General features: G+C 42.9%; 2 protein-coding genes across 2 annotated transcripts; both read right to left on the reverse strand.

Annotated features, from left to right (window-relative positions):
• Positions 1-3,717: 3,717 nt before the first annotated feature.
• Positions 3,718-8,153, reverse strand: pycr1b (pyrroline-5-carboxylate reductase 1b). Its single transcript, XM_037472349.2, has 9 exons — positions 7,975-8,153; positions 7,307-7,400; positions 6,957-7,027; positions 6,607-6,786; positions 6,124-6,231; positions 5,869-5,982; positions 5,128-5,220; positions 4,805-4,968; positions 3,718-4,698 (listed from the first exon to the last, which is right to left on the reverse strand). The coding sequence occupies exons 2-9, from the start codon at positions 7,371-7,373 to the stop codon at positions 4,521-4,523; spliced, it is 975 nt and encodes a 324-aa protein (XP_037328246.1). The 5' UTR covers positions 7,374-7,400; positions 7,975-8,153; the 3' UTR covers positions 3,718-4,520.
• A 2,899-nt stretch (positions 8,154-11,052) lies between these two features.
• On the reverse strand, positions 11,053-16,568 carry LOC119217364 (myeloid-associated differentiation marker-like protein 2). The gene is made up of 2 exons (XM_037470877.2): positions 15,588-16,568; positions 11,053-15,047 (listed from the first exon to the last, which is right to left on the reverse strand). The coding sequence occupies exons 1-2, from the start codon at positions 15,866-15,868 to the stop codon at positions 14,405-14,407; spliced, it is 924 nt and encodes a 307-aa protein (XP_037326774.1). The 5' UTR covers positions 15,869-16,568; the 3' UTR covers positions 11,053-14,404.
• Positions 16,569-18,264: the final 1,696 nt, after the last annotated feature.

Here is an 18,264-nt window from a genome sequence, read left to right on the forward strand (position 1 = left end):
TTTATTTTGTTAGTGTTAAATATACGGACCATCGTGCAATGTAAAAAGAAAATCTGGTGAAACTCCACTGTAAAAATGACAGCATCAACGTATTAGACATACATACAGACATACAACTATCCGTGTTTAGTTCAGAAGCCAACTGAAAGCCATTAACCTCTATCATATATTGTACATTATCGAACCTCAATTACAATTTAAAACCAAACCAAAACCATTAGGACCAATGCAGTAGTTCATCAATACTCCATTTCCACCTCTGAGGAACTAATGACTTTTTAAATAAAAGACAAGGAAGCACTCAACCAATATAAGCAGCCTATTTCTGGATAATGCCATCAGTTTATGAAATATTGCTGGTATTTTAACAACTCATATTTCCACTCAGGCTTTCACAGGCAAAAACTAATCGCTGCCAGGCTGCTAAAGGTAAATATTTTTAAATGCCACTTAAATGATTTCTAATACGTTTCGTTATTGTAAAGTGAGGTTAAGAAGGAGGTTTTCAGGAGCCACTAACAATTCTTCAATCTTAGAAACTCCAGACAACTTCTCTCCAAAGCCTGAATACAATGTGTTTCTTATTTTACGCATCCTTCACTTTGAGTAAATATGCCCACATAAATGCTCCTTACACAGATAGCCAATGGTAAATTGACCCAAGTACTTGCACTTTACTCTAGTAAAGTCTATCCTTTTATGCCACTGACACTTGTAACGCAAATGTCCAGCTAAAAAATCAAAGCTGCTGCATATGAGATTGGAGCGTGTCTACTGCCTCTAAAGGGCTCTCAACAAGGCAACGGAGGAGCAGGCAGCTCTAACAAAGTTCAAAACACACAGCTAGTGTTTAACTGAAGGGGGAACATGAAGGGGGCCTACAGGCTTCAGTGAGGACACCGTGGGTCAGGGCGGCACAATGAGTGCCAACCAGCGCGCCTCGTAGGCTACAAGAGATTGAACAGGCCGGCCAGGCTACGTCAACAAAGCATAGAGAAGGTTGGAGTACAAAACTCAGAGTGACTTGGTCCTCTGCTCAGGTGGACATTAGTCCTCTTAATCATAATTTCAGCAGCTTGTTTGATGCTTACACTGAAATGCATCAGGAACTGCTATTACATTACTATGAAGTGGAGCGTTCTGCTTCATGAACACTTTCAGCTGCAAAGCTTTAACTTTCAGCTTAATATTGCTACATTTACTCAAGTACAATATCTTAGTACTTAACCCAACGCTGCTTGTAACCCTACATTGATGTTAACCACTAAAAACAGTCTTCATATCTCAACACTGAGGTGGAAAGGTGACACGTTGAATAAATATAACTTAAAAAAAAAAAAAAACAGATGTAAAAAAAAAAAAATTGCCTCGACCAGGACAAACGTGTGCATTCTGTTATGGTACACCTTGTTTTGCTGCTTTGTCTTAGAAGATCGGAATATGAGGACAGACTACACACCTCTGTGCATGTCTGACTAACAATCAGGAGACCAAAGCTGATGCGTTTCCCCAGGCATCCTTTACACATCGCAAGTTGGCTTGAGAGGGAAACCCATACTGCAGATTCATTCACTGTGTGGTAACTGTTAGAACTTCCTCTTTCTGCAACCGTTTCACCAGACAGCTGCATCATGCTGATACTGTATCAGCCAGGAGATCATAGCTGTGCATTGGACACACACACACACACACACGCACACGCACACACACGCCGTACAGTGGTGCCCAGTGAAAAAGAGGAATATGGACAATTGACTTCCCGCTAACACCTCTTTCCCTTGCTCGCCTCTTTAAGTTTTTCATTATAGAGGGGATTAGGGGGATGTGTGGTGGTGGTGATGATGATGGAAGGAGAAAAAGCCATTCAATCTACTCACTCATCTTGATTTCTGGCACTGCTTCTGGCGCCCGATACGACATGCAAACAACCATGTTACTACAAAGGTCAGTGATTACACTGATTGAATGGAGATGACAGGTAGCATCTGGCCTACCTGTGGATAGAAACCCCATGCTGGGTTGGAGCGCGCACACACACACACACACACACACACACAGCAGAAACTTCTGAGGATTATCTGCCATTGAACTGTGAGTTTAGACCCTTTGCTGGTGTTAGGATGATTGACACAGCGCACACCCTCTTCACCTTAGATGGAGGAGAGGTGCTCATAGCTGCCCGACCGACGAAAGGTAACCGAAGTCTAATAATGAGAGTAAAATGGAAGTCTTTCCAGGAATGGCTAATCTTTATGGACAGCGCTAGGAACATGAAGAGAATAACCTTTCACAATAAAAGGGGGATTACCAAGACACTTGAGTGGCAGGGGAAAAAACATCGCCGGCACAAATAAATGACACAAGTGCACTAAGAGCATGCAGGACGCAATTTAATCAAGGCTGCTGTGTGTATTAGTTCAAGGAAAATAAACTAATCCTACAGCTACAAATTGTTCAATTATAATGAGGACATGGTTCTTCACAAACCATCACTTTTCTTGATGACTGTTTTCCTTCTCTATTAAGCACCTGTGTGCTGTCTGAATTGACCAAGGGGCCCAATCTTACTCTAACACAAAGTGGCATCTGTTAATCCAAAATGTAGCAGTCTGGAGCGTAGGAACGGGCCCAAATATCTCAACTTTAAGTCTGCTGCAATCTCACAATTTACCCAAAGGTAACTGCTCTTCTGTCACACTGATTCTGAACACATCCATGTGTAGCTTCAAATAGTGCAGCACCCGGCGGTGGCAAGTAACATTTATTAATGTACCGTATTTAAGCACACCATTGAGGTTATTACTTATTTCAGATAAAAATTTCATATAAAAAACAGATTATGGAAATCTCAAAAAATACAAAGCACGTATCCAAAGATTCCAAAAAGTCTGTCACCAAATGGGCCACCGTGTCATATTTCAGTTGATGGCGGTTTCCCAAAAGCACGATTCCTCCTGTTGAATTCTCATTTTGTTTAATTTAAATGACAATTTGAGGCCCATAAAGTTCAGAAAAGAGACAACTTGAAAAAGAAAAAGTTTTAAAAAATAGTTTTAGAACCAACACAAGCAGCAAGTGTAACTATTTAGCTAATTCCCCTTAAGAAAATACTAGAGCACGACGTTACACAAAGATGAAATGATCCAATAATAATATAGGTCCGAGGGGGCATATTACTCCAAAATCAATGATATCAGTACATTCCTTGAGCTGATGAGGTTCCTTTTTTCAGCATTATTTTCTGTATTTGTTAAGTAATACTTATATTTACATCAATAGCAGAGAAGAGGGGACTTTGGATCGGAGTCGAAATCCACAATCTCATTCACCGGTCATTTGTTCCGTTGATGGAAGGCTTCTAAAATTGGTCTTGCTTTCCTCCAACTGCCATATTCATGCTTTTTATGGGGGGGGGGGGGAAGACACTGGAGGACAAAACCAGAATTTTTTCATGAATGGGTAAAATTAGTAACTGCTCCACAGCTAATACCATTAACCAATAAGAGAGCTCACGTGGGTCAATTTGATGGTTGTCCTTGATTAACATTTAACCATTCCATATGCGGAGAGGCTAATTTGATCATAGGGCGCCATCTGCAGGCCAGGGTACCTCTGGATTAGACACTGATGAGTCAGGGAGGGAAAGCTCTAATACACATCTTTGACAGTAAAAAAAAAGCAGTAAACATAGAACAGACTCAAGCTTTAGAACAAAAATAACAATCTGCTTTTTTAATTTTAACGTTTTGACTTTTTTTTTTAAATGTATATAACATGTAACATTATGGGGATACAAATATAACCAGCATTACAAAACACACAGCGCGGATTGATGTGATGCTGATACATCATAATCTATACAAATGTATTGTGTCGATAATTGTCCGGTGAGATTTCCAGGTAACCACCTTAAATTCCTTTGAGAGAAAATGTAAAAAGAGCCTTTCTGGAATACAGGTATAACAAAAAGGAAATAAAAAACAAAATAAAGATGCACCAACAAATATTAGATTCGACTGGATTGGGGGACATTTATGCATTTGTTTGTCACGTTTTGTTTTAAATCATGATACTGTAATACTGTTGGTTAAACAAAATACAAGTACTAGCAGAAGTCAAATGAGGGTAGAGAGATTTACATTACGGCTTAATTTAATAATAATAAAGACTTCTTCATCGTCTGTGTGTAACAGGAGCCCATGACGGCAGAGTGGGACATAACTGTTCAGTAGTCTTCACCCCAGACAGACTACTCATTGTAAATGTCTTTTTGCTCTTCAGTGTGTAGTTGGATTTGTCATTGTGCATATTTTTGTGTACACTGTAATCCTGCATCCCAACATGAGGCCATAGCGGTCTGCAGAGCCTCCAGAATGCACCTAAGCTTGTGTGTAAAGTGGCCGTGAAACCTGCAGGGTCAAAGTTGGGATATAACTTCAGTCATGAATAAATTATTTGGAATAAATGTCAAGTATTTTAGAAGCAATTTAAGACCAGATGAGCCGTAGCTTGTGTGTGTCTCAGTTCTTTTTCTTGATACTGGGGCCGCGGTTGTTAAACAGGCTGAGCCCCGACCTGCCGTTCCCATTAGCAACACCGCTGACTTCCACGCCGGGCTGCTGGAGCACCTTGTCCAGCGTAGTCTTCTTAATGGCTGCTGGAGAGATGCGCTCCTGGTCTGCCAGATACTGCAGCTCCCTGAGTGAGGAAAAATATTTATATGAATGACAAAAACAGGTGGCGTCATCTTGGGACCAGCGAAAAACATATTGCAAGAGAAAACGGGCAAGTGCGACTGTTTCACCGTGTTCTAATGCACGAAGCCTCCACTGCGTTGATCAGCAGGCTACGGAAGCCGCCGCTTTCGAGGACGTGCAGGGCATGGATGGTGGCGCCCCCTGGGGAGCACACGTTATCCTTTAGCTGGCCGGGGTGCTGCTCTGAGTCCAGCAGCATCTTAGCTGCTCCCTGATGAGAAACGGGAATAAGTGGAAGGAGAATATTGTGTGTGTTTTTTTTGAGCCAGTCAAAAATGATTGTTGCATTAAAAGCAGCACATCAGCTTTTCCGTTTCCAAATAGACAGCCGACCAGTAGATCAGACACACACAAATAAAACACAACTGACCAATAGGGCCTGAGCTCCAAGTCTGACAGCCAGTCTTCTAGGGAGACCCATCTTCACTCCTCCGTCAGCAAGAGCATCAAGGGCTGTGAATGCCTGTTAAAAATACAAACAGCTGTGAGTTTGTTTTCCCTTTAGGCAGCAATGACATCACATCTTAATAATAAAAACAGACATCATATCACTACAACTATTTGAATCATCAGATTTGTGGTTTATCCAGCTTGCAATGCTTTTCCCTCATTATGCCTTCACTCCAATCCGCTATAGTACATCTCAGAACACTGACATCTAATCATTTTGAATGGCTAACCCCTCACAATTAGTAAAAGGGGATACAAACCATTACCACAGGGGGGATACATTGTACATCATATGCACCCGCTTGACACTTCTTTTCATATGTCAATTTATTACCAGCCACAGAACGGGTGCAAGGGATTGTAAAAACAAAAAACATTTACTGCTCCACAGCAATGCAGATTTTCTTTCCTAATGTAATTAAGACTTTCTCAACACTAGTACCACTTTAACATTTAATTACTTGGGATTGTCATTATTTAAATTATAAATACTTCCATTCAAGTTAGTCCCTGTAGCTCTCTTGAAAGAAAAGAACATTCCTAGCTAGTCTATTTTAGGATAAAGGTTTACACAGAGTGATGGCTACCCTCCTCTACAAATCCATTTCAAGGAATCACACATGCCCCTTTTTGACAAACGCTCAGCTATGAAGTTACTCACGTAGGCAGGTCCACTGCCACTCAGCCCAGTGACAGCATCAATAAGGTCCTCCTCCACCTCGGTACAAAAACCTACACTGCCCATCAGCTGCTCCAGCAACTTGCCATCTTCCACCTGAAAGGAGGAGCGAGACATTTTGGTAAAAATGCAGAAGAATTAGTTAAAGAAATGAGATAGAGACAATATATCAACCTTTTTTGGACAGTTATTGTACTGTGAGATACATTTGAGTCTTTTTTTAACTTAACACTTTACCTGAGCATGTGTCCCAGTCGCGTACACTGTAGCTCCTTCTCTCACCACCACTGGGGTATTTGTCATACACCTCATGACTTTAGGAGCTGTACGGTACTGGAGCAGCTTCTGTGAAAGGAAACACACAATAGGTCCATAGAGGAGGCAGTGTGTTAAACAATATCCTTTAATTAGTTTCAAAGCATGTCCAAACAGCTCGATAAAGCTTAATTTGAGATAGAGGAAAAAGATAGAAAGACAGACAGGGAAACAGTATTCAACACAAGACCGGTCCAGAGGGCGAGCTTAAACCAGTTTGCCTTCATGTCAACTGGCTGAACTTTGTCATTATGACACGCTACGTTTCAAGAACCGGACTCGGGTCAATGAGTTTGGAGTAAGCTGCAGGTCTGTGGTGTCCGTAGTCAGCTATAGAAGCACATCTGTTTGGGAGAACAAGCAAGGCTTTTTAGCACAGGAGAGGGATAGTAACAGAAGGCTGACCTTCTCTATGGAGCTGATTGTCACGCCTGCTGCGCAGGAGACGATGAGGTGACGGTCCTCGATGTCTGGCCCAATTTCATCCAAAACAAAGGGGATGATGTGGGGTTTCACGGCCAGGAACAGCACGTCACTCTTATTGACCGCCTCTTTGTTGCTCGTCGTCAGGTTTACCCCCATTTTCTGTCGAAGAAAAAGAGCTGTTGTAAGCAGGTGGGTTAGGGGGGGAGGGTCTTTTTACAGCAACTTGCAAACTTCAAAAGCCCTCGGAGACACCCAGGCTCACACCAATGGTTTGATTTCAAATCCCACTTCAGGGATTCACACAACAAAGCAGACATTTCACTTCTCACCCTCAACCCTGCCACCGTTAGCAGCTCAGAGTCTGGGGAACTGGCTGTTATCCTGTGTGTGGCAATCACACCTGGGGAGGGAGACAGAAGGCCGTGGAGAGTGAGCTAAGAGGATGAACCATAAGATGTTAAGTGACAACTGTAAGACAAAACCTTAAAAATCCCCAGACGTAGAATTCACATAAGTACAAAAGCTCGACAAACTAGAAAGTTTAAAGGAGGCAGAAAACAGAAAAAGTGCTTTTTAAAGTAAAAACAAAACAAATGCATGAAGGGCAATTTCATAAGCATTAGCTGTGAAAGATAATTCAAGCAATGTTGAATAATGTATAATAAAGACGAGGCCTCACCTGCAGCCATGAACCCTTTCACCAGTGCATGAGCCAGCTGGCCCGCTCCAATGAATCCAACACTCATCTTGTCAGATGTTGGTTCTTCTCTGACCTGTAAAAACAGCCACATGCATTTCAATGAGTCAAAGCTATGAACAAACCCTCAAAACACCATTATATACACAATAGAACTTGTCAAGATTGTTACTTCCATATAATTGTGGATCCAATTATTGAAATATATATATTGGAGCTGAATGATGAAACATATTTTCTGATACTTGGCAGCACCCCGGGGTGATTTGACTGAGAAATGGGCCCATTTAATGATTGATAAAAAACTTTGTGATCTCACAGATTCAGTTACTATCTTGAGTAGTTCCGGTGCAATCTGAAAACATCTTCTGCAGGTATCTATGAAGTCTTATTCCTTCATTAACGGAGTTTGTAACGGTGCTTTTAAAAACCACTGCTTCATGAAAGAAAAAACGTCTTTCAGTTGAGTTCACTGTTTAACAACGTTTATCGTGTATCTAACGTTCGTGCTAACATTAGCTCTCCAGTTGATGCTGATGGACGATGATAGCATTTCGTAGCTAGCAGCCTGTCCTCGGCTAGCCGCTCCGTAAGCTAGGTTGCATTACCGGCAATGAATGAGAAATACGGCACATTCATAAAACACTTACAGTCTCCTTTCTCTAAATGTTCCAGCCGAGGGTTCCTGCGAAGCCAGGTGTACGGTGACGACGTGACGGTCCGGTGAAGGCAAGAAACCCCCCGGGAAACAATAGTTTTAGTGTCAACGTGGCTTCGCCTGTACTCAACTTCAATAGTGCACACATAACTGTGACAGACAGTGACAGAAGCCAATCACAAAAGAGACATGCGGTTTTCCTGGCCAATCAGTAAGTAGATCACAACCTTTGGGCGGGGTTTGAAGTCATTCAGTTGCATCATTCTTCTGGGCGGCTTTTAAGCGGCGCCCACCAATGAAGATATACAGTATGTTAAACCGTGAGGTGTAAAGTAGGTTAAATGTATATTACTGACATGTTTACATCGAGAGCATGTATAATTGATTAAACACAGATAGTGTGGACGTTTGGTATGTGTGTGTAGAGAAGAGAGGTTATTTGACTAGTATGTCATTATACTACAGAATCAGAGCATGCTGTCCCACCTGCTGTACTTAAATAAGAACCTGTATGCATGTACAGGACTGTCTCAGAAAATTAGAATATTGTGATAAAGTTCTTTATTTTCTGTAATGCAATTAAAAAAACAAAAATGTCATGCATTCTGGAAACACCCTTGCAGGTGTTTCGAGTTAATTAGACGATTCAAGTGATTAGTTGAATACCCTACTAGTATACTTTTTCATGATATTCTGATATTTAGAGATAGGATATTTGAGTTTTCTTAAGCTGTAAGTCATAATCAGCAATATTAAAAGAATAAAAGGCTTGCAATATTTCAGTTGATTTGTAATGAATCCAGAATGCATGACATTTTTGTTTTTTTAATTGCATTATAGAAAATAAAGAACTTTATCACAATATTCTAATTTTCTGAGACAGTCCTGTATAGTTTTCTATGAAACCAGCCTCTTGCAATCATTACAGAGGCCATATCTGAACACTCCAGTATTCAAACACACACACACATACTCAAGCCAGAAGATAATGCGGACAGTTATATTTACTGAACATAAAGAAATCTTCCCACCTTGACCCTTTTAAAAATAAGCCAACATTCATTGCAGGGCATGTCAGTTTAGTCATAGGAGGGTTTTATCAACTACGTGAGACAAAGATCAGTACATATTTAAAAGAAGGCACATTTTCATAATCAATTTATCTGCTGAATGTTTTGTAAATGTATGTATTGTTGTTTCTTTCAAATGTTATAAAAAACAAGTGACATAATAAAATGGAGTGTTTAATCCAACAATAATTTTGTTAAATTACAAGGTTGGTGAACTCCAACTTGTTCCCGATTGCTTTATAGCAGCCACTGCTCCTTTATCCAGGCTGGGTTTAAAAAAACAGACCTTTAAAGGTCAGATTTTAGGTATGATCCTGACTATATACCACCATTTTGATAAAGTTCAAGTTCAATCACATGTGACAAAAAAACCCAACAAAACCTAATTGTGGTGGCGGGCGTGGTTTCAGCCCGGCTGCAGGTGTGAGAGAGGGGGAGTGGCTCGGGGAACGGTGCCAGGTGGAAACAATAACAACCAGCTGGGGATAATTGTGTGTGTGTGTGCTCTCCACTATTTGAGCAGTGAGGCGGGGGCGAGCGAGAGGACGAAGGGAGATCGAGCGAGCGGGAAGCCGGCGTGTCCTACCGAGCAGAATCAAATAATAAAAAGCATTGGAACCCACCATCCTGGTGTCGAGTGCCGTTTGTCCGGAGCCGCGCAGTCACACACCGTACACTAATATTTCATATGCTGGTCAGAGAAATTTTTAATCAAAATTTTTAATAAAAAAATCTCTATTCAAAATAGATCCAGCAATACAATTTCCATCAACTGACTCATGAATCAGCCAACTAATCATTTCAGCTCTAGTTTCTGACCAAAATAATATAGGTTGTTATGGAACTGATCAGAAGTTTTTCAGATGTTATTCATCTAATTATTTGTCATTTCTTTTTTCATTTCGCAACACATCAACACAAAAGAAAATCTTTCTCCTTGAAATACACATAGGGTTTCAGGGTTCATTTGTTTGGTTAGAAATCTTCTGAGATTTGAAGATGACTCACCAAAACACTTTAAGGTACAAAAAGTGGTTTGTGATGTTTGAGGGACCTGAATTTAAATGAAGGGTTGTTATCCTAACATAAGACTGTCCACCAGTGCTTCTTCGTTTCCTCTCAGATTTGACAAGATCTGAGATGAAGCACAGTCGAATGGGGCCCACGCTAATGAGCCCCCGATCTCAAACACAGTTTGGCTGCCTATCCCTTGGTAGTTCACCAATGCATATTCTCAAAATAAGCCATGAACTTGGCTTGCAACTGTTTGATATTAAAATCTCCCCTCTGCACATTTTAATAGGACTAACCCTCTTGTCTAGCTGCCTTCCTCTCTGTGTTTCTCATGCCATGCCAAGTGGTGCACTACGTCTCTTTTGAGAGAACTCATTCTTGCCCATAGGGCTGCTGGATGGGAATGCATGTGCTCTCGTCTATATATAAAGCAGAAGGCCTTGCAACAGCACCAGCTGTTAAAATGAGTCCTCTCCAGTCAGCTGGGCAGTGTGATATCATTTCCTCAATTTATTATCTACAGGTGCACCCCGAAACACAGTGAAATGGTGTAATTTCTTTATCCCAAGTCCTTTGGAAGTTCATTTGGATTACTAAAAGAATTAGTTCAAAAGGATTTAACTCACCAACGATATATAGTCAAATATTGTCTCCTTTCACGATGGTGTGAAGGCAGTTTAATGGATAGATACAACTTGATCACAAATCACTTGGTTCCTGTGTCAACATTTTAGACCCGTCGTGTCTTCTGCGGTTCCAGAGGAGCTTTCAGAAATCTGATCTGCTAGTCAAATCATCTGACTCACCAGATTTAGGCTGTGGGCCGAAGCCTGCAATTGGTATCCTATTTCAGTTGACATTCTCCTGCCCTTCCGTTATCTGCGCTATGTATTTTGCAAAGTCATCGGCACAAGGCGATTGTGATTGGTTTAAAAAAAGACAAAAAAGCCAGAGCATTTTCCCCTACAACAGAAAGTTAATGTGTGGAGCGAGACCTTCTCCCAGTGCTGACACTGCGCTGTGGAGATAGATCCGGCTGTGTGGGACTAAGATACAAACTGAAGGTGTGGGGTTTTAACGACGGCGCATTTAGGGGGCAAAGTGATGTCATTTCATTCTGGTAAATGGAGCATTCAGTGTTTTTGAAGACCTGCCCAACAGAACAGGAAGCATCAATCATTTGTAAAAGTCTTTTTGAGTGCTCCAAATTTATAGATTTGCAATTGTGTAAATATTTTACTCTAATTGCAAAATGTCCTTGAGTCAGTATACTTTTGAATTTCTTCAAATCAGGAACAGGATTATTCCCTTCTTTCGGATGTTACAAAGTGCACAATAACAGATGGACACGAGGGCCGTACGGCACAGTGTTTCCATCCCCTTCTTGCTTCGGCTTTTCCAATAATTACTTGCAAAACTATCCGCCGAACCTAATCTCAAACCAGCTGAACACTTCAGTGACGTATCCCTGCGACTCTGCCTCTCAGTCACACACAGCACACACACACAAAAAGTAAATTTACCACTGCCTGCTGCTGTACTATCACTCAGACTTGGCATGTGTGCTGAGGCGTGACAACACTCAGTCGCTCCTTCTTGTTTTGACATACGCCCAAGAGATTTATTAAAAATACCACAAAACAAAAAACCCTTTTATTCACTTCTTTTCGTCCCAAGCTGACCCAGGAGAAGCGTTCACAACAATTTGTTGCTAGCAGTGATAAGTTCCCAGAGGTGTGAGTGAAAAACGTAAAATAAGAGGGCGAGTGAGAGAGTGAGAGAGAGAGAGAGACAGAGACAGCTGTATTGAGTGAGAGGAGATGTGCATATTCAGAAACTCTCCCCCAAGTGCCTTCATCTCCCTCCAGCAGCCCGAACACAAGAATGAGAATTACTGCAAAGCAGCGTCATTAAAGCATCCGCTCTAATCAATGTCAGCCTTCAGTTTTATGTTAACACCCAAAACTAATGAAGGATTTCCCTGAGCGGATCACAAAATCTCACCGAAAAATCTAAGCAAAACTCCCCAAAAGATAATGAAGGGAATAGAAAACGTCACACTGCTTGTGCATTTCCGTTTGCAGTTCAGCAGGCGCTGAGCTTAGAGGGAGTTCATTAAGTGGAGAGAAGATTGAAAAGGACGTACCGTGGTCACAGGAGGGAATTTAGTGATGGTTGTAATTTTCGTTGATTCACTGGTTTGCAAAACCCAGAGAGGAGGTCTTTGATTTCGAGAGAGCCTCTGTCTGGATGTTCTGCAGTTCACGGTTGATAAAAGTTTTTACTTTTATAGGCTTAGATCAGTGAGCCGATGATTTACACGAACATTTGGAAAAACAAGAGCCGAGGGCAACGGCGGGGAAGTTGACATCAGCAACGTGCACCAGCAGAGATTAAACATGACAGCCAGCCAGCAGTCCTCTGTCCCTCCGCCGCCCTGCGGCCCTGCCATGAGGAAGGGGCGTCTCCGATTGACACCTGTCGCAGTTCATCTCTGTCAAAATAATTATAAAGACACTCTGGGCTGTATATGTGTGTGTGTATGTGTGTGTGCGTCCGTGCATGTTGACATTGTTTAAGATGGAGGCCCGCTAGGAGTCAGGAGTAAAGTGAGTACCGAACATGGAACAGCTGCTCAATGGGGATCTGCAGAGCAGCAGGGAGCACACGGGCCTTGATGGAGCCACAGAGCGTCTGTCACTTTTAGCCGCTGCTTTCTCTGGGCTCTGTCATATTCCAGTGATGTTGTATCCTATTTTGGAAATATCCGCTGAGGTGTAAAGTGAGTAATGTCTCCAGAGAGCCTGTGCATAGAAAGACCTGCAGGATGATGATAAGAAAACGAAACACAGCGGAATTTATGTTTATTAATTGCTAAACAGTTGAAATAAACCCGCGTCTACTGCTCAGCTGCTTTTTCTGAATGAACACATTGTTCACTTGTATTTACTCTCTTATTTACAAAAATTGGTACAACGCCTTATAAAGCAAATCTCTAATAACACACAAGTCTTAGATAGATTTGGATACCACAGCATCCAACCGGAGATGGACTTGCTTTACGTGTGCTGTGGCCCAGCGACTTCCCCAGGACTTAAAATGATCCGCCCATAGCGCTCAAAGCTGTGACGGGGGGTATACATTGATCCTGGATTAGAGCGATGAAGTGACCAAAGCTGAGAGGAGTGAAGGACGGAGAGGAGGAGGAGGGGGAGGTTGTAGGATTTTTGAGAAACGAAGTTGAATCTCACATATGTTCTATAGAAAATATGGACAGAGCCTCCATGACGTAAGCAAGATTAAATGAAAACAGTAAAGTTGCGAACTATGAAACCAAAGAAGGAGCTTAGCGAAGCTGTAAAGCTGAGGGGAACTGGAGAGTTCAAGGTAGAGTTGTATTTTTCAAATAAACCTAGTATATACAGTTTGATCTATTGTGAACATGAGCACATTGATCGATTCTGTGTTAAACTGTGAACCAGGAGTGATTCACACAGATCAAAAACATCCACAGATTTCTAACTAGCAGTTAGCTGGAAATGGAAATGTATTAAATAGAAACACATCTCATTTTTTGCATTTGACCTGTTGGTTTAAGGACTTGTTTGACTTTCTGTGACAGCGTGCAAACATGCTTCGGTCACACTGACCATGATCAGATTGTGTAATTGTGGGTGGTGTTTTTTTCAATGGGCTTAAAGAAGAAGCCTCTCAGAAACTGCTTCGTTGTGAGTGCAGGCAGCTCGTGTTTATTTTCGGCGGTCAGGTGGATGTCCTCAACTCTCTGGTGAGGGGTTCTCAGATGCCACAGATGCCAATGCCAGCTTTAGTATTTATACATTTGATGTATTATTAGAGCAGCATTCCAAGTGGGCAGTGCAGTGTGTGTTATGCCGCTGGTCAAGAATAGCGGGAGTGTCTTTGTTTATGAGGATTTAGGCAGAACATACCAGGCTCCTGGGCTGCTCGGGTGAGGCTGGCTGTTCTCCCAAAAGTGAAGATGGGGTGAGTTGAAGAGATGGGGTGTCACTTCGGGGGGGGGGGGGGGATTGGCGCAGGGAATGTAGGGTTAAAATTCCATGCTCACATTCCAGAGTAGTTTCACGTTGAATTTGAGGTGTCTGGGTGCCTCAGTTAGACCACGAGCAGCACCAGTGATGTCCAGGGATCTTTACCTCCATCCCATCCCCCAGTCCACCAACCCCCCACAACCCTCTCTGTATTTCCTGTCTTTAAATATCAAATAAATGCACAAACCAAATACAGAACACGAACACAGATGAATAACTTAAACCTTAAACTTAAGCCAACATGATACCAACATGCCTCCATCCGCTGCTACGCTCTCGAGTTATGGGAAGAGACAAATCTGATCCTCTGGGAGTAGATCAGGTCCGCCACATACAGTCCAAAGTTGACGAAGGAGAACACAGCCACCACAAGCTTGCTGTCCCACGGACACCGCCCCTGAGGGCAGGACGACGGCCTCCACGGGGAGCCGTACTTTGCGTCGAAGCAGAACACTGGCCACACCACCGATGCGCTCAGGTACAGCAGGACCTCCAGGAGGGTGCACACAACGACAAAGCGGTCAAAAGGCAAGCAGCCCACGGCCTTTGTCCGCCCACACACCGTCATGACGACCACCAGCGCGGTCAGAGCGAAGCAGGAGGCATACACCACCACGCAGAAGATGGTCGCGGCGTGACGGGAGAACTCGCTGCCGTTGGCCACAGCTCCAAAGATGATGCAGGCCACGAAGCCCTGGACGACCTTGAGAAGGCCGGACACGGTGGCCATGTAGCCCACCACGGCCTGGCCCGGCCTGGCGCGGCACAGGGCCACTTCGGCCCCGTAGGCCACAGCACCCAGGATGGAGCACACGGTCACAGCAATGCGAAAATTTCTGACTTCACAGCCGGCGTAGGGGCACTCGGACCGGACAAAGAAGAGCGGGTAGACCACGGACGTGGTCACGTACCTGAAGAAGAGGAAGCAGAGAAAGTGGGCCAATCGTAGACCACAGGAGGCTGTTGACAGGTCTGACAGAGTTTGTAAGTGGAAGTTCAATTTAGTTTGTATTGTTCTGATTGGTTTCTTCTGGCCGTAACAAGCTGTAAACACATCAAATATAATCACAGTAAGATGAATAAAGTGAACTTGCAACGTGGGTTTATATTGAGTGTTGTTCACTCTATAAATGTAAAGTTTCACAATCAATAGAGATTTCGCAGCATTTTTAACACCGAGTGTGTAGCTCAAGGAGTTTTGGAAACCTTTACAACTTAACCTTGATGAATAGTTTTGTTAGGTCTGGGTCTGGTGTTTTATGGGTGAATGAATTTTTGCTGTGAAGGAAATTAATGGATACCCATTTGCTCCACATGGGTGTGGAGGGACTGATGAAGGCGGATATCAACCTTTCCATCATTCTCAGAAACATTCCTAGACGTGAACTTACTTTTATCACGATTGGAAGACAAGACACCATGAGCACCCTTAAACCCAACATGTGACTTACATGAGCGTCGCGAAGGCAGCACATGTGACGGTGAGGTTGTCCCAGGAAATCGGTAGGCAGCTGTAGAGACGAGTGGCGTCCAGGAAAAACACCACGACCGTCATGGCGAAGCAGAAGCACCACGCCGCCATACAGAACACACCATGTGACCCGCTGTAGCCCGCACTGTGGGTTACCATGGCGATCACTGCACAGCCCATGGCTAACTGACAGAGGCGGGCGGCACCCAGAGGCGAGCAGAGGGCCCTCGTGTTGAGGTAGGGACCACCCTGTGAATCCATGACTGGGTGAGCGTAGGAGAGCAAGGAGATGTTGTCTTCAAGGGGTTGAACCTTCAGGATTCTTGATGTCCAGTAGAGAGGATGAGGTGGAGTTTAGAGTCCTAAAATGTTTCAGCTCAAGTCTAAAGTACAAACTAATCCCATAAAAATAAGGGCCAAGGAGCAACGGATGTGATTGTTACATCCAGAGATATCGTTCTCATTCCAGCATCCTCAATAAATGTGGCGGAATATCCAGACTCTCAGGTCCTTCAAGGTGCTATCGTAATTGGGTGTGGGTTGGTGGGGGTCTTCTGATGTTGATGAAACAGGGTGTTTCAGAGACACAAAGTATGAAAAAAACTCTCCTGACTCTCTTTGAGGTCTTCTATTAGCTCTAAAGCTGGTCAGGCAATCACACACACACACACACACTCACCTCTGTGCTGATGTCACACCGAGTCATTGATCAGAAATATCCAGCACTGTGCACCAGAGGCATTGTTCATAACAGAAGAACCAGCTGCCAGTCAAGTTAAGGAAAACAACTGGTACATGAACAAGTCAAACCCTTCAGCTGAAATGGTCCGGTCCAGATTCAATATTAACAGTCCAGATACGTTGTGCCTGCTGCTGCGCGACACTCGCTGTGAATCCACGTGGCCACACGGGTCAAAGACGGCTCTCGCACACTCTTCCTCACACACTTTCTCCTTCCTCACCGTCCCTGCTTGTGCTGTGAGTAGGTCAGTGGGACCAGAGTGGAAGTTATTTAGGGTTGGGCCACGAACACATGAGTGGCCCAGGGATGTGTACGTGTGGTTGGGCGTGGAGTCGGGGCATGCAGACACATTGCAGACCCTGTGGAATGAGGTGCAATGGCTGACCCCGTGGGGTCACAGAGTGCACAGTGTAGGACCAACGTGAGAGAGTTATCAAATGACAGAGTGTAGACGGGATGTAACTGGGTAGGTTTCAGTCAATTCCAATGGAAAAACACTGTCAATTATCAACCATTTGGACCCAGAATGCGAACCCACCTGAAACAGGTCAGATCCATTGATCAGAGCTGGACCCGGAATCAGGTTAACTCAACAATGTGTGTTGTTTTTTGGAAAGTTCTAGAATATTTTGTAACATGCAGAAACTATGTTCATGTCATCTTCAGCTAAACGAAATATGTCTGATTAATGAGTAGAGAGAATAAACAAATAGCATTTGTTTTTGCATTCTTTCTTTCTATTCACAACATGTTCAGAAGATAGAGTCGTGTTTCTTACCTGGTGCTCCTGTCTTAAGTTGTGATGCAAAAGCCCATTTTTGCTTTCCGAAGCGAGCAGATATTCTTTGCATTTCGTGTACATGATTATTTTCTTTATGTAAAGCTTCAACTTCAACTTCTCAGAAGTTATGTTCCAGTAATGGCAAAAAATGAAATAACATTCTTTGTCCACATGGGGGCAGTATAGCAAACCAAGAAAATAGCTTTGAGTGGTGCACTCATTTCTTCTCCTGAGAAAAAAAGAGCAGCATTTAATTACTAACTGTCTGCATGTTTGTTTCTACAAGCGTACTTGTGCCGGGTGACTTCTGACGGCTTGGAGCATAAAGGGATCAAGGAAGCCTCACCAAACGTTTTAGTTCTGCCTTGTGGGGATAAAAAGCTGCTTCTGGTTTATTAACTAAAATAATTTCTGAAGTAGTCCAGACAACGGAGCCACATCACCTGCAAAAACAAATTAAAACTTTGCATGTAGTCTGTACTGTAATGAAATGAAGATAATCACTCACAAACAGAATCACAACTTTGACATGGGCGAACTAGAAAAGAAATTAAATTCTATTAAAAATAATAGCATCCTATTGACGTGGCTGCAAACTGCCGTTTACAATTATCAGCACAAGCGTTTTTTATTGAATAAAGCATAAATTGAAATGGAATTGCATTGTCGTCTCACAGTAACACAGCTCTGACTCGTATGAGGCGTTTAGTGACTCTGCAAAGGCTGTCTGACCCAGACGCCCCCACCTGCAGACCCCACAGCACGTCATCACAGCCCCGAATGCCCAACTGTGTGTGTGTGTGTGTGTGTGTGTGTGATGAATAAATGAGCAACAAAAAAGTGAGCAGCTGCATTTTGATATTCAGACTCAAAATGAATCATAAAAAAAACGTAAACGTAGAATTGGATCTAGATATTATTAGTAGTAAAATACATAGTATAGTAACTATACATCTGACAATAGTGAAGTTGTGCCAGTCTGATCTGAGGAGAACTTTTTAACTGCAAGTTGAGCTTCCCACAGCGAAGAGCCCATCGCTTTATTTGGCATCAAAGACTCCAGGGGCAGTTGGAAGTAATTAATTTGCAAGAGGGAAACAGAAAGTGTGTGTGTGACAAGTGGAAGGAATGCAA

Source organism: Pungitius pungitius, chromosome 9, assembly GCF_949316345.1.
Source record: "Pungitius pungitius chromosome 9, fPunPun2.1, whole genome shotgun sequence".
Classification (NCBI taxonomy): Eukaryota; Metazoa; Chordata; class Actinopteri; order Perciformes; family Gasterosteidae; genus Pungitius; species Pungitius pungitius.